General features: G+C 49.5%; 1 protein-coding gene across 3 annotated transcripts in view; it reads right to left on the minus strand.

Annotated features, from left to right (window-relative positions):
* Window positions 1–25: 25 nt before the first annotated feature.
* Window positions 26–15,099, minus strand: part of ALPK3 (alpha kinase 3) — a 68,805-nt gene continuing 53,731 nt past the window's right edge. For all 3 annotated transcript variants that reach the window (XM_080980249.1, XM_080980248.1, XM_080980250.1), the window contains 8 exons: window positions 12,977–13,124; window positions 10,996–11,123; window positions 8,909–8,944; window positions 7,959–8,233; window positions 6,822–6,910; window positions 5,942–6,156; window positions 4,522–4,570; window positions 26–2,514 (listed from right to left, as the gene is read on the minus strand). In XM_080980249.1, the coding sequence (XP_080836375.1) occupies window positions 2,172–2,514; window positions 4,522–4,570; window positions 5,942–6,156; window positions 6,822–6,910; window positions 7,959–8,233; window positions 8,909–8,944; window positions 10,996–11,123; window positions 12,977–13,124 (1,283 nt within the window). In that variant the 3' untranslated portion in view covers window positions 26–2,171. The remainder of the gene's footprint in view (window positions 2,515–4,521; window positions 4,571–5,941; window positions 6,157–6,821; window positions 6,911–7,958; window positions 8,234–8,908; window positions 8,945–10,995; window positions 11,124–12,976; window positions 13,125–15,099) is intronic.

Consider the following 15,099-nt stretch of genomic DNA (forward strand, 5'->3'; position numbering starts at 1 on the left):
AATTCAACAGACAGCTCTCAGTTGCTTTCATGAGTGAAGTACTTTCCTGCTCTCTTTATATTCAACCAGCAATTATTGGGCCACAAACCTTGAACTTCCCATCCAGTCCATCTCTCCAGAGAATCAACTTTAAGCTGTGTCAAGGCAAGAAGTCTTACAAGGTAGTTCCTGCAAAAGAGGCCGCCTTGTAGCCAGGATTTGGCCCGTTGCTGCCAAGATCCCAGCTTCAGCAGGCACTCTGATGAGCTACAAAACAAAATTCTATACTCTTGCTGCATGACCCAACAGGCTGGAGTCTTCTCCACAGCTTGAACTAACACTGTTCTTTTGCTTCTACAACCAACAAGCATTATTGACACTTACTTGCTGCGCAAAATCCTTAACAAAATTCTGGAAACGCACCATGCGCCGACCTGCAAAGGAAACCCTCCTTGCCAGAACCACCAGCAACTCTTTTGTATCACCCTGAGGAATCTTCCTTGCCCCTAAAGTAGGTCTCAGTCTAGGCTTATTCCTAGGAAGGGTAAGGAAAGGTATCATTTAATAGCAGGAATAAAGAGACCCGCATCAGACGTCAATGGATCAGAGTCAATGGTGAGAGGTTAGTCTGTGGCATCTATGTTCCGAATGTCTTCCTAAATGCTTTTGGTTTACTGCTCCAAGGGGTCCTCTCTGAATTGCCCCTCCACCAACATCTCACTTGTTGGATTTGGAGGAAGCTCAGAAAAAAAACAGTTGCACAGTACGAGAGGAAAAGGAGAAGAAGAAGCGCCATCGAATATTTCAACAGAAAGCGGGTTCCTTGTTAAGGAAGAGCCATTTCTATCTGACTAGGCCAGAGGTAGAAAACTAGTGACCTCCTGATGTTACTGGACTCCAACTCTCATCAGCCCCAGGCAGCAGGGGAGTTGTAGCCCAACATCTCAAGGGGCACAAGTTCCCTGCACCTAGATTAGAAGGTCACACTTCTCCCATCTTAGAACATAACAACATGGTCAGTGATCAGGGATGATGGCAGATGAAACCCAACTACATTGTCAGGAGTAGCCAGACAGCAGCACAATGACAGGGGGGGGTGTTGCTATTTGAGGACAGTAGCAGCTTACAGACATCTAGAATGGCATCATCCATGGGCCCCAGCACTGTGATTGGCAGCAGTTTCAAGAGGATCAGATCTGCTGAACCTGGAGACCACGGGGAAAGAACCCGGGACCTTCTGCGCGCAACCCACATGCTGCACAATGAGGCACTAATGGAAAGAAAGCAGCAAGGAGAGTCAAATCTGGGGGCTGAGAGTCTGTGGCCTTCCAGGTGTTGTCAGACTCCAATTCCCATCAGCTCCGACTGACATGGCCAGTGGTCAGGAATGAAGGGAGCTGGCTGCCTCAGACCTGATCTAAACCTCAGTGAAGCCCAAGAAACACCCCCTTCTCTCTTCTAAACACATGAAACCACTTGACATTTTTATTGCCCTAAGTGCAGGCCCAGGAAGACAGAACCGTACCCTCCTCAGACACAGCCCCATCAAGAAAGCTGCTTCTTCCACCCACGGGGAAAGAAAAGAATCCATCCTCTCTTTTCCGCCATATGGGAGATCAGTAGGGTGGGCAGACTGGCCAGACTGCGTGTCAAAGGGCTGGCTGTGATGATGGGCCCAGACAATCATGGGGAAAGCAGCGAGCGACGGCTCTTCTGTGGGGAAGTGCTGGTGTTGGGAGTCAAATCGGCAGGGCCCTCCCTGGAGCCAACAGAACACAGGGCCCAGCCGTCATTCCTGCCAGGGCTCCACGCCCCGAGGAGTTTAGCCCCTGCTTTGGGCTGCATCCTTATGGGACCCAGAGGAGCAGCCCATGTCCACAGGACATCTAGCGCACACAGCTGAGATGCCACAAATGCAAACAAGGGGTGCGTGGGTCCCACACAGCGCTGGTGGCATTGTGCATCCACACAGTCCGTCCTTTCCCCGATCCCTTCCCAAGCCCCCACCCCCGAGGGCGGTGTGTGGACAGGGCCCTCTCTCTGAGGCGCATCAGCGTGGCTCCCTCCCTCACACACCATAAGCCGCACACACTGGAGGGGAGGAGCCACGCAGGAGGGTACGGCAGGGCAGCAGCAGCACCCCTTCCCCCAGGCACACACAGCGCACTTCTGAAGAGGGTCCCCGCGCCTGTTCACTGCAGCCAGCTGGCCTTGCCACTGTCCCCTCCTTTGGGCCTTGCTACCGACTGCAACTCTCCCTCCTTTTCAGGGCATTTCCGGGCGCTCTTAGGGCTCACAGAACCTTTCCTGGAGGCCTGGGGGCTAGCCAGGCCTTTCTTCTGCAGCTGGGGGCTGGACTGGGCTGATGGGGTCTTCCTGCCCATTATGGGGCTCCGAGAGCCCTTGCCTTTAGGCGGAGGCTGGGGGATTTCAATGCTCTTCAGGCCCAGGAGATGGCAGAAGTGGTTACACTGGTGAGACGCCTCAAAGTGGTCGATCAGGCTGGGGGAACAGCTCTCCTTGAGGCCTTGGTACCTGGCAATAAAGAGAGGTTCCAGTTACAGATAGGTAGCCGTGTTGGTCTGCCATAGTCAAAATAAAAAAAATCCTTCCAGTAGCACCTTTAAGACCAACTAACTTAGTTGGTCTTAAAGGTGCTACAGGAAGGATTTTTTTTAATAAAGAGAGGATTACACACCAGGGCAAGCTCACTCCCCGCCCTCCCCACCCAGCTACATGGGTCGATGTGGAATGTCGAGAGAGTGCCGTGGGCATCAGCCGCAAAATGGCTGCCATGGGTTATGCGGCATAACACAAAATGCCTCACAAGAAACTGAGCAGGAAGAGCAAACACTCTCATTTACTGTTGAGGGGATATTTATTGAGACCTTTAGCAGGTATCAGGGAATTTGCCTCCAGATTAAGGAAACAATTCTTAATTCACAAATTCATATATAGTATGAGCCAAATATGCTCATTAAATGAAAATGCCCAATAATGGTCCACGTATATGGCAGTAATACTTTTGACGCTTACTGTTTGCAAAACATTGTAAACAGAAGTATTTTAGTTAAAGTATACTACAGTGGTACCTCTGGATGTGAACGGGATCGTTCCGGAGCCCTGTTCGCATCCAGAAGTGAACGCAACCCACATCCGCATGTCTGCGGGTCGCAATTCGCTGCTTCCGCGCATGCGTGTGATGTCATTTTGACCATCTGTGCATGCGTGAGCGGCGAAACCTGGAAGTAACACGCTCCATTACTTCCAGGTCACCGCAGCACACAACCTGAAAATACTTATGTTGAAGCTACTTCAACCCGAGGTATGACTGTATTTATATGTGGAGTTGTTCTTTTAGAGGTTGAAAGTTGCTTTAAAAAAAAATCTATATGCATTTTCAGTTCTGCTGATGCCGTAAAGAATATGTATTTCCATACCACAGATTTTCATATTGTTTTGTAAATGGATATAGATCTCCATTTTACTACTGAAAAGACCTGTATGGGTTGAAACATGTCGAGTATTATATTATCAGATGTATTATTGTCATGTACTACTCAGGGACAGTTACAATGATAATGGGCAATATCAAACGTTAGCCTGTCATACTCAAGAGTAGACCCACTGGAATGAATGGACTTGAGTCACTTAAGTTCAGTTAGTCTAAGTATGACTAACATTGAATATCACCTTTAGTCTCTATATTTTGCTGACTTAAAAGATGAGCTTGTGAACTAATAATTGTTTTCTTAAATTGTATGTAGGGACTGCGGTGCTTCTGTTAAGGATATTCCCTTTTGAACCTCTGTGCACCTAAGTGTATAAATCAGTTCTCCCCCCTGAGCCCCCCAAGCCTGGATCATATAGCAGGCCACCAGGAAGCCGGGTTGTCCCTCTCCTTTGCTGAGCAATTGTGACCAAAAGCTTTCTCTGGTCTCAGTTCTAGGTCCACTGCATTCTAGGTTCCAACCACACCCAAACCTTCTGCAGTGGTGGTGGGCCAGCTGTGGCTTTCCAGATGTTGTTGGACCACAGCTCTCATTGTCCCTAGCCATTGGCCATGCCGACTGGGGCTAATGAGAGTTGGGGAGTCCAGCAAACCCCAGAGTTGTCGCAGCTTCCCCCACCCCTGGTCTACAGCAGTCTGCAGACTCCGGAGATGGAGATGGAAGCCATAGCTGTTCAAGGTAGTGCCATGGGACACTCTGGGAGCCTCATAGTGGGCATAGGCCTGTCAATTTGGCCAGGGGTGGGAAGCAGCCATTGGTGCCAACGACAGCTTCGTTTTCATTAGGGCTGTGGCACAAGGGAAAGAGCGAAGCCCCCTTTTCCCTGCACCCCCCTGTTCCAATCTCGATGGCCTGCAAGCACTCATGCCCCGCTTGCAGAATTTCCCGAGGCATCTGGTTGGGAGCAAGATGATGGACTAGATGAGCCTTTGGCAACAGGGCTCAGGTGTCCCAGTTTGGCCCTCTGCCCCGAGGCATCAGGGTCGAGACGGATGCACCCAACACGCCGCGTTGCTAGGTGGTCACTTACCCCTTTGTTTTGGTAGCAATCTTGACATTGGTGACCTTCCACTCAACACCTGTAAGAGACACCCAACCTCTAGGTCATGGAGCAGATCGGCAAAGAGGTAAGCAGCCCCTACCTTTTGCGGAGCTAATGGGACCTGGCAAGTCTGGACTCCATGCTCCTAGCCCAGGCTTCCTCAACCTCAGCCCTCCAGATGTTTTTGGCCTACAACTCCCATGATCCCTAGCTAGCAGGCCCAGTGGCCAGGGATGATGGGGACTGTAGTCTCAAAACATCTGGAGCGCCGAGGTTAAGGAAGCCTGTCCTAGCCCAACCCAAATCAATTCTGCTGCAGCGCTTACTGGGGGTCTAGAAGATGGAAACCCTAACCCAACCCTAACCCTAAACTCAACCCTAAACCTACTCATGGTTCAACTGACATACAGAACAACAATGTTGACCAGGGAATGGGACTGACTGTATCTGCTGGTCCTTCCTGTGCCCTGTAAGGGACTGGGCAGAGGAGGAATGGTGGAGACTGCCTCCCCATCCTGAATCTTCCAAGGAGGAAGAAGAGGAAGACAGTACAGATTTACAACAGGGGTTTGAGAGAGGTCACAGCTCAGAGGCAGATGAAGGGGGAGAGTTGGGAAATAATGGGAGAGGAGGAGCAGGCAGAGCCGGAGCAGCAACTGGCTGACACGTCATTAGAAAGCATCCCTGACCCTCCATCTCCCAGAACCCGGCGAGCCTTAAAAGTAGGAGAGCAAAGAGCTCAAAGACAGAGGGCACATAGCAGCACCCATAGAGGAGATGAATGAGGAAGTGGGAGAGACAAGGGTGGAGATTCACTTGGGACAACACCATTATCCAAGAGGCTGGTTCTATAGCCTCTCTCTGTAAAGATTGAAAGAAAAAAGGACGGCAATAAACTTTCCCGTCTTTATACTTTCCTGGGCAACCAGCCGGGAGCTGCTGACAGCATCCTGACAGCCCCTTGCAGATTGACTGCTGTCAGGGTTTCTGATCACAAGCAGAGTTCCTATGCATGAGCTGCTGCATGCACATCGAGCCTCTTATCACCTTGGACCCAATGCACAGAAATTGGGGGGGGGGGCAGGCAAGACCATCCAGCACCACCCCCGTTCCACTCATCAAGACTCCTTACAAAAGAGATTGAAGGCTGAACTGCTAATACTGTAATGTCCTGATGCAAATCTGTGGCGTGACTAACGTTTGGAAGGTTGCGTACATCTGTAGGTCACGGCAGGGTGTGACACTGCAGAGATGGAGATGGAGTAGAATTAGGCAACCCTCAGGATACACTCCTAAAAATATGGCACCCAGAACTGGACTCCACACCCCTTGACAATTAACAGGGCTTCACCCTCTGCCCCCACTGCCCCATTCCCAGAGAGTGAGGGGACAGGGACGTGAGCCTCACCTTCCAAGTCTGTCACCAGGATGTTGCCATTTGTCCACTGGTACAGCCAGTGCTGGAAGGCGCAACACTTTTGCCCAACCTCGGAGAGGCTGGCTGGAGCCAGGCCGCCATTTCTTCGCCCACAGTAGCACTCGAACTGGCCGGGCAGGTCCTCCTCCATGGTGGCATAGGGAATATTGTTCGCCGGGCGGTAGATCAGGTAAAGAGGGATGATTCTGTCAAAAGCAGATTCCCACTTTGGTTAGTGTGGCTGCTCAGAGCATTGCAACCAGGTTAAGAGCTCCCACACCTCAACAGAGCTGGCATCAGGGGGGCAACTCTGCCAGGACACCCACTAATTCCCAGCAAAGGCGCCACTGTGACCTCCAGAGCCTCCTGGTCCTGGTGTCAGCTGCTGCTGCTGCCTAGACACCTGACATATGAGCAGGGACAAGAGAAAGGAGCCACAGCCTCTACTGGCATTGCCCTCTGGACCTTGGCAGCACTGCCAATCAGGTGCAGAAGGAGAGGAGGCAGCCATCATTCCTGACCGTGCTGTCTGGGGCTGATGGGAGTTGTGGTCCACTAATTTTTGGGGGCTACATGTCCTCGCTCCTGCTCCAGAATGAGACTGGCTCCTTTCTGCCTACCTGCCCCTTGTTCCTATCAGGGTATCAGGATTGCAGGGTTGGATTCAAAAACTCCGAGATAGCATAATTGGTAGAGCATGAGACCCTTAATCTCAGGGTCATGGGTTTGAGCCTCACTTTGGGCAAAGGATTCCTGCATGCAAGGGGTTATACTAGATGGTCCATGTGGTCGCTTCCAACTCCACAATTCTATGATTCTATGAACCCTTTTCAGTGGGACTTGCTGGCTGGGCTGCAGAGATACAACTTACTCAGGCACCGGACCAAAGGCAGGGATGGCTTTGGCCTCGGCAGCAAAGATCTTGCAGTATTCCCGACTTGAATTCTGGATCTTGCATTCCTACGGAAAGCAAACAAACAATCCTCCATGAGACTTTTGGACTTTGCAGGCAGAACAGAGGGGTGATACACTCGTGGACACAAAATGGGCAGGCCAGACTGGCAGGTAGATAGGATGCTTAAGCAAAGCGACCAAAGACAGGCAGTGGTCTAAGAACTTGCACAGCCTCTCCTGATTCAGACGGGACGGAGAGACAGATCTGGGTGGCATCTGCACACTGGTGACAATCATCTCTGGGTGACTCCCCGTAGCAGCTGCATGTAGGTATTTAGCCACAATGTGTCAGGGACCGTGCTGAGGAGGGCTGCACTGAGGAGCAATGGTGGGAGCATCCTCCTGCTCCTGATCCAGATCCCAAATCGTCCCAGGAGCAGGAGGACAGTATAGATTTGGAACAGTGGTTTGCAGAGGAACATAGTTCAGAAGGCAGAAGCTGGGAAATACTGGATGGGGAACAGCTAGGAGAAGAAACACTGGAAGGGAGAGGGTTAACAGATTCACAGTCTCTAGACAGCCTTCCTCCACCGCCCTCCCCAAAGTTGAGAAGAGCTCAGAAAGTGGCAGAACAGCAAGCACAGAGGGGACAAGCTCAGATTGCGAGATGTAGAAGTGATGTAGAAGGGGGTGGAACCCTTAATTGGGAGCACCGCCATTACTCGGAGATGTGTTCTTCATTCTCTTGCTGTGATTATTAAAGTTTCTAACTGGTAAGAAGACTCCTTTTCCTTTGTTCTGCTTTATCTACGGCCACAGGAGAGGAAGGCGATTCCCTGAAGCCTGACACAATGGGAGCAGAATGAAAGCTTTGGCGAATCCAGAAGCCATGAAACTATGCAGATGCACCCCCAATGCTTTTTACCTGGTAACAACCCTACAGGAAAGAGTGGAATGACTGCAAAGCAGCGCCCCCAACACCCAGAGCCATTCCAGGAGGATACCTTGGCCAGGATCAAGCCTGGGACCTTCTACATGCTAAGCAAAGGCTCCAACTCTGAGCCAGCCAAGGCCATTTGGCAAGCAGCAGAGCACCGAGTCTCCCTCTACCCACCTGGATGGTGATGTCATAGTTCCTCTCCACCAGCGTATTCTCACTGCGCCCACCAAAAGCGATGAGGTTGCGGACCTTGATGATGCCTGTGTGCCCAGACTCAAACACCGGCTCGAGGCCGTAGATGGCACGGGCGCGACATGCCTTGCGCAGGTAACCTTGGCCCACCTCCAGGTCCTCCATCATGATCCGGCCAAAGAGCTTGTCCCCCCAGAAGCCGGAGTCAGCCAGGCCTTTGGCAAACACCATGGGTGTCATCTCAATCTCCTCACCAACTGCAAGAGAGGGAGAAGGTGTGGGGCTCAAAGAGTGGGGGAAGGAGACGATGGCCAACCTGACAGCACTCAGTTCTCGTGGTGGAGACAGGGATGGGGGGAAAGGTCCACTGAATGATCTAGGAGGCATGACTTGTTCTTCAGCAACAGGTGGAAGGGAATCTCTCTTCGGCACACCAACCAGTGCGCTTGTTCCTTGATGCTCAGATACAGTTGTTGGGTGATAATAGGAAGCCAAGGGAGAACAAGGCAAGGGACAAGGAGAGGCAAAAGGCCCAAGGGACCCAAACCCAGGCAGGTGAGTGGATGAGCAGGATGTCCTCCATCAGGATCACAGAACAACATGGAGGGAAGAGGGTGGGGAAGACAGAGAGCCCAGCAAGGTATGTCTGGGTATTGTGACTGTGGGGCCCATGGGGATGGAGGTCTTGCTAGGACCAGGAAGGATGACTGAAGATGTGTCACTTGGAGAAATAAGGAAGCTGAGAGGCTCACCTCAAAACAGCACCCTCTCTCTGCCTTTCGCCCCAAAGAGGAGACCATCTCACTGATCACTCCTTTAATGCTAAACTTTGCATGTGACAGTGGCGACACAGCTGCAGCAAGTGGGAGGGGGGGGTCCTGTTACCTGGAGGGGCACAAGACTCACCACGCCATCTGTGGGGCACAATTTACCTTCTATTTCTTCCTTGGAGATAAATCCTGATAGCACTGGGAAGAAAGATAGAAAAATACACATTTATCACAGTTATGGAGCCCCACATACATTCACACCATACACTGAAAGCACATCTTTTTCCTAAAGGATTCTGGGAACTGTAGTTTACCCCTCACAAAGCTACCATTCCTCACACACTTAAACAACAGTTCCCAGGATTCTTTGGGGGAGACGCTGGGTGTATTAAAAGACAGCTGAGAAAAGGGAGGAGGAATCTTTCAGCCCATTTAATCCAAATTTTAATCGTGGTCCAGCTCCCTTTTCTTGCTGGAAGGTCTGTGTAAGTCTAGCTTCTCTTTGCCCTATTTCCCCAAACATATTATCTGCCGCCATCCTCAAAAGCACATTCTTGCAGCTGCAGGTGGGCCTGCTTTGCACCCTGAGCGGCTTTCCTATATTCATGCACGATAACAATTCGTCTGCATCTCTTTCGAGACTCCTGGCTGTGTGGCAGATTAGGACGCACTCATTATTATTACTATTGCTTCATTTATTTATATCCCACCTTTCACCCACCCCCAAACCAGGACTCAAGGTGGCTCACAAAAATTAAAACAAACATGGATAAAACGCAGAAAGCTAAAAATAATAATGATAAATTAAGATGTGCCATTAAGGTAAGGCGGGGAATATGCAGGAGAAAAGATTTTGAGGAGATATGGAAGATGTTTGTAGAATTTATACTGTTAAAATGGAAAGGGGTCAAGCCATCACAAGAGGTGTTGAAATTTTGGGAAGTTGGATAGTTACAATGGAATGGTCTTGGGGGTGGGGTGCACATTTTTATTCTTATTTATTTATTCTTATTACTTTGTCAAAATAAAAAAGAAAATTGTAAAAAAGAGAAAAGTATAAATGGCAGCTCTAATAAACAGTAAAGAAAAGAAAAGAAAAAGAAAACTAAAAAACCCCAGATACTGTAATGGTTTAATTACTTCTTATCTATTAAGGTTTGCATGTTTTTAACTTTCTGTGTTTTATCCAGGAATAGAATAGAATCAAAACAATGTAACAGAATCAATACAATTCTAATTATAGAATCCTATAACTAAAATGATATAAAATCAAATCTAGAAGATGTAGCAAACCAGTCTAGTAGAAACAGCTCAGCACTGCTAAAAGCCCTTTCCTTAAAAGCAGCCAGCTCCCAAAAGCCGGCCAGAACAAAAGTCTTCACCTGCTTGGTGGAAGAACAACAAGGAGGGAGCCTGTCTAGTCTCCCTAGCAAGGGAGTTCCAAAGTTTGGGAGCAGCCACCGAGAAGGCCCTCTCCTGTGTTCCCACCAGGCGTGGACTAAGACCAAGGCATCCCCTGAAGATCTCAGAGTTTGGGCCGGTTCATATGAGAAAATGCGGCTGTACAGATAGCCTAAGCTGTTAAGGCTTTATAGGTCCTAAGGTAAAGGGACCCCTGACCATTAGGTCCAATCGTGGCCGACTCTAGGGTTGCGGCGCTCATTTCGCTTTATTGGCTGAGGGAGCCGGCGTACAGCTTCCGGGTCATGTGGCCAGCATGACAGCCACTTTCTGGCGAACCAGAGCAGCGCATAGAAACGCTGTTTACCTTCCCGCCGGAGTGGTACCTATTTATCTACTTGCACTTTGACGTGCTTTCAAACTTCTAGGTAGGCAGGAGCAGGGACCAAGCAACGGGAGCTCACCCCATCGTGGAGATTCAAAGTGCCGACCTTCTGATCGGCAGGTCTTAGGCTCTGTGGTTTAACCCACAGTGCCACCTGCGTCCCTATCGAGCACTTTTTGCACATGTATGCACATGAACTTAACATGCACCCCACACTGTGCATTGCACTGTGTGCATGCACAGCAAGCTCCCCACGAGAAGCCTTTGTGCTTCCAAACAGGTGCATCAGCAAAAAGCGGCCCAGCAGACCAACGACGTGAAGTGCAACGGGATGAAGCCAAGCGCCTGTGGCGCTCAAGCACCCTGTCCACAGCCCCAGGTGTTCTCCTCTGCTGCGCACATCTTGCAAGGTGAACACTGCCTCCGAGGAGCAGCCAGGCCTGGCAGCAAGGGACAGACTCACCTTCAGCGCTCAGGAGGAAGTCTGTGGAGTCGGTGCCATACTCGTTCTGGATGGTGCACTGGTAGACCCCGCAGTCCTTGAGGGAGACCTGCACGATGGCCAGGGCTGCTTGCCCTTCGTCTCCAGAGCTGGAAGAGAGCCCACCGAGAGATGAGAGCAGGGCACGCTGCAAGGAAAATGGGTGCATGTGGCCTTCAAGCGGTCACGAGACAGAAAGAGGGGAGAGGGGCCTGATGCAGATCTTGGCAAGATCATTGTCAGGCTTTGGGGAATCAGCTTCCTCAGTGCCCGCCCCCGTGGCAGTAGATAAAAAGATCAAAGAAAGGCATGTCTTACCAGTTAGAAACTTTAATAATCACAGAGAGAGAACAAAGAACACATCTCCTAGAAAAGGCGGTGCTCCCAGTTAAGGATTACACCCCAATATATATATTAAGGAGGGACCCCAGCCAACAGGGCTGGTCCTCCTATTAGCCAGAATGAGGCAGCCTTCTCAGGGAGCAGGTGTAAGTGGGCATGGGGTGGGGGAAAGGGCAAGGGCCGGAGAAGACTGAGCTGTTGCCCTGAGGCAAGGTGGTAGATGCTCTCTATCATCAGTCTGGACATCAGATTCAACAAACAGTAAAAGGTAAAGGTAGAGGGACCCCTGACCATTAGGTCCAGTCACGGACGACTCTGGGGTTGCAGCGCTCATCTCGCTTTACTGGCCGAGGGAGCCAGCGTACAGCTTCCAGGTCATGTGGCCAGCATGACTAAGCCACTTCTGGCGAACCAGAGCAGCGCACGGAAACACCGATTACCTTCCTGCCAGTGTGGTACCTATTTATCTACTTGCACTTCGTGCTTTCAAACTGCTAGGTTGGCAGGAGCAGGGACCGAGCAACGGGAGCTCACTCTGTTGCGGGGATTCGAACTGCCGACCTTCTGATCAGCAAGCCCTAGGCTCTGTGGTTTAACCCACAGTACCACCCACATCAATTTCAGTTTCTCTCAGCTTCTCATTTTTTTTCCAAATTTTAAGTATAATTCTCAGCATTAGTTTGCATTTTTTTTAAAAAGCCCTCAAGAATACATCAGCATTGTGCTGCGAATTTCTTAAAAAGACTGATACTGATGAATTGGAAAAATTAAAATGCAGTTCCCTTCTACGACTGGTTTTGAAGACTTGTACAAACTCGCAGCATATGAACAACTTGCATATAAACGCAGATTTGCCGTGGATAAATCAAGTGATATTTGGAATCCATTCTTACAATAACAATTTTGTAAAGTATACAGTCGTGCCTTGGGAGTTGAATGTTTTGGCTCCCAAACGCCGCAAACCCAGATGTGAGTGTTCTGGTTTGTGAACGTTCTTTGGAACCCGAATGTCCGACCTGGCTTCCGGTTGGCTGGAGGAGCTTCCTGGAGCCAACTGGAAGCCGCACCTTGGTTTCCAAACATTTTGGAAGTCAAACGGACTTCTGGAAGGGATTTTGTTTGACTCCTGAGGTACGACTGTACAGTTTGGGGTTTTTCCCTCTCCCCCCCTTTATTTTCCCTTCTGCACGGCTGCTGCTTCTCTTTTTCTTTCTTTCTTTCTCTCTCTCTTTTATTTACATCTCATCATGTTTAGTGCATGTATAATTATGTACTTTTTGAAATTTCAATAAAGTTGTCTGGAAAAAATATATATTCACGTTTGTATGTAATTTTGGCAGCTATATTTGTGCACAGCCATTTTCGCTAATAAAATGCATTTCTGTGTGTTATTTTCATTCATCTATGCGTTCTTATGCCCAATTCACCCTTGTACATGCATTTTGGTGCAAATATCTTCGCTTAAGTTTGGGTTGCATTGCAAAATTCAGTGACCTGCAAATCTTGAAAGACAGCTGTGCTGTGGCATGTGTGGCGCTTCAGAAAAGTGTGGATTTGGCAGGCCTGCCTTTAAACGCAAACTGAATTGAATTTCTCCACCGCCCGAATCAGCACCCCTCACCTCCTTTTGGCATCCGTCACAGGAACCTCATCTTTGTACCAGGTCAGCTTTGAGTCACCTAAAATGTTGAAGAACTGGCACCAGAGCTTCAGATTTCCAGAGGCATCTGAGAACTGCTCAGCTCGGATTTTGCGAATCACCTGGGGAGCTGCAAAGAGACAGTGGCTGATTTATCAGGAAGCAGAAGCAGAAGCAGAAGCAGAAGCAGAAGCAGAAGCAGAAGCAGAAGCAGCAGCAGCAGCAGCAGCAGAAGAAGAAGAAGAAGAAGAAGAAGAAGAAGAAGAAGAAGAAGAAGAAGAAGAAGAAGAAGAAATTTATTACTTATACCCCGCCCGTCTGGCTGGGTTTCCCCAGCCACTCTGGGCAGGTTCCAACAGGAGATGAAAAATACATTTCCAGTTGACTGGAAAATGTGTGTCCTGGTAGACAAATAAATGAGCAAATTAAGTTAATTTGGATATGCAGAAAATTCCAAAGAGAAATTTCTGTAATTGCAGAAAGAGGGGGAAGGAAGTTGAGTTTTGAAATGTTAAAATGATTGTAAAATTACTGAAACGCATAAAACTGAAAATCATGAATGAATGAAAAAAAATGTGCATCCTGGCAGTTGCAGTGGTTGGAGATCAGCCTGCCCCTGCAAGGACTCCAACACCAGTCCTAAACTTGGAGAGGGATTGTTGCTTGCTGTTCTGCACCAGGCAGCAAAAAACCAGCATAAATTTGGAAGGGTAGCTGCTTTTCAGGGCCTGTTTTGTTTCGGAAAGTGCAAATGGCACACGGTCACGTTTCTCCTTCCCTCATCCTCACTCTTTCTACCAACAGTGCCTCTGCCAGGTACCATCTCCTGCACCTCAGGGGGCTCCAATGCCCACCCTCTCCTGGCTACGACTGCGGAAGCCTGGGGGGGGGGAGAAAGCGTTGGTCTTCTAACTGAAAGCATTGTTGGGGGGCCCTTGGGCAAGACCTCTCCCAACCCTCAGCGAGTCTCTCTCCTCCCTGCCATTCTCACCAGCTGCAGCTGCCGTCCGCCATCTTTGCCACCTTCTGCTTCCATCGTTCGCCAGGCAGCCAAGGAACAAGCAGCCAGCGGCAGCAACTGCTCTTCGTGCTCCTCGCCACCAACTCCCTTGTGTGAGCCAGAGCAAAGGTTTGGGGCAGCTTGCCCTGGCGAAGAAGAGAAGCAGGACCAGAGAGAGCTGGGGAGGGGTGGTACAGGCCTCCAGCGGATGCCCAACCATGTTGATCCTTGGTGCCAGCCCTTCCTCTTGGCCCCTTGGGAGCCTGAGGAAGCGCGGTCACAGTGGTGTGGTGGTTCACCTCTCCACTAAGCCATGAAACTCACCAAGTGACCAGTGGCCACCTGTCTTTTTTATTATTAAGTTTTTATTAAACATTTCAACATAACAGTTTGTCAAAAACATATCATACTCCCCCCCATAAATTTCCCTCCTCCCTCCCTAAGAAAACCCCACCCCCTCCCGGACTTCCCTCAGCTCCTCTCTCTGGTTTTTGAGCACAAGTTATTCTCTGCATGTTATACAATTGTAATAATCCTTAATTAATCTATCTATGTGTTACCAATAATAAATTTGTGTTTGTTTATTCAAAACCTGCCAAGGAGATCAGTTCATTTTGTTGTTTCTTTAAACCAGTGGCCATCAGTCTAAAGTGCCTCACAACGCAAGGACTCAGGCAAGAAGGTGGTCCCTGCAGGAAAGGAGGGGGGGAAGGGAGACTGGGAGAAGAAGTAGGCTCCCAGGTGGGTCTACTTTTCTGTGTGCGGATAAATATGACATATATTATATAAATGAGATAAAAGGACCCCTATAGTTATTGTTCAGCCCGGACACTGAGGTCCAGCACCGAGGGCCTTCTGGTGGTTCCCTCACTGCGAGAAGCTAAGTTACAGGGAACCAGGCAGAGGGCCTTCTTGTGCCCTCCTTGTGGAACGCCCTCCCATCAGATGTCAAGGAAATAAACAACTATCTGACTTTTAGAAGACATCTGAAAGCACCCCTGTTTAGGGAAGTTTTTAATATTTGAGGTTTTATCGTGGTTTTAATGTTCTGTTGGGAGTCTCCCAGAGTGGCTGGGGAAACCCAGCCAAATGGGTGGGGTATAAA

The sequence above is a fragment of the Podarcis pityusensis genome, assembly GCF_964106645.2.
Source record: "Podarcis pityusensis genome assembly, chromosome: 14".
NCBI classification, from domain to species: domain Eukaryota; kingdom Metazoa; phylum Chordata; class Lepidosauria; order Squamata; family Lacertidae; genus Podarcis; species Podarcis pityusensis.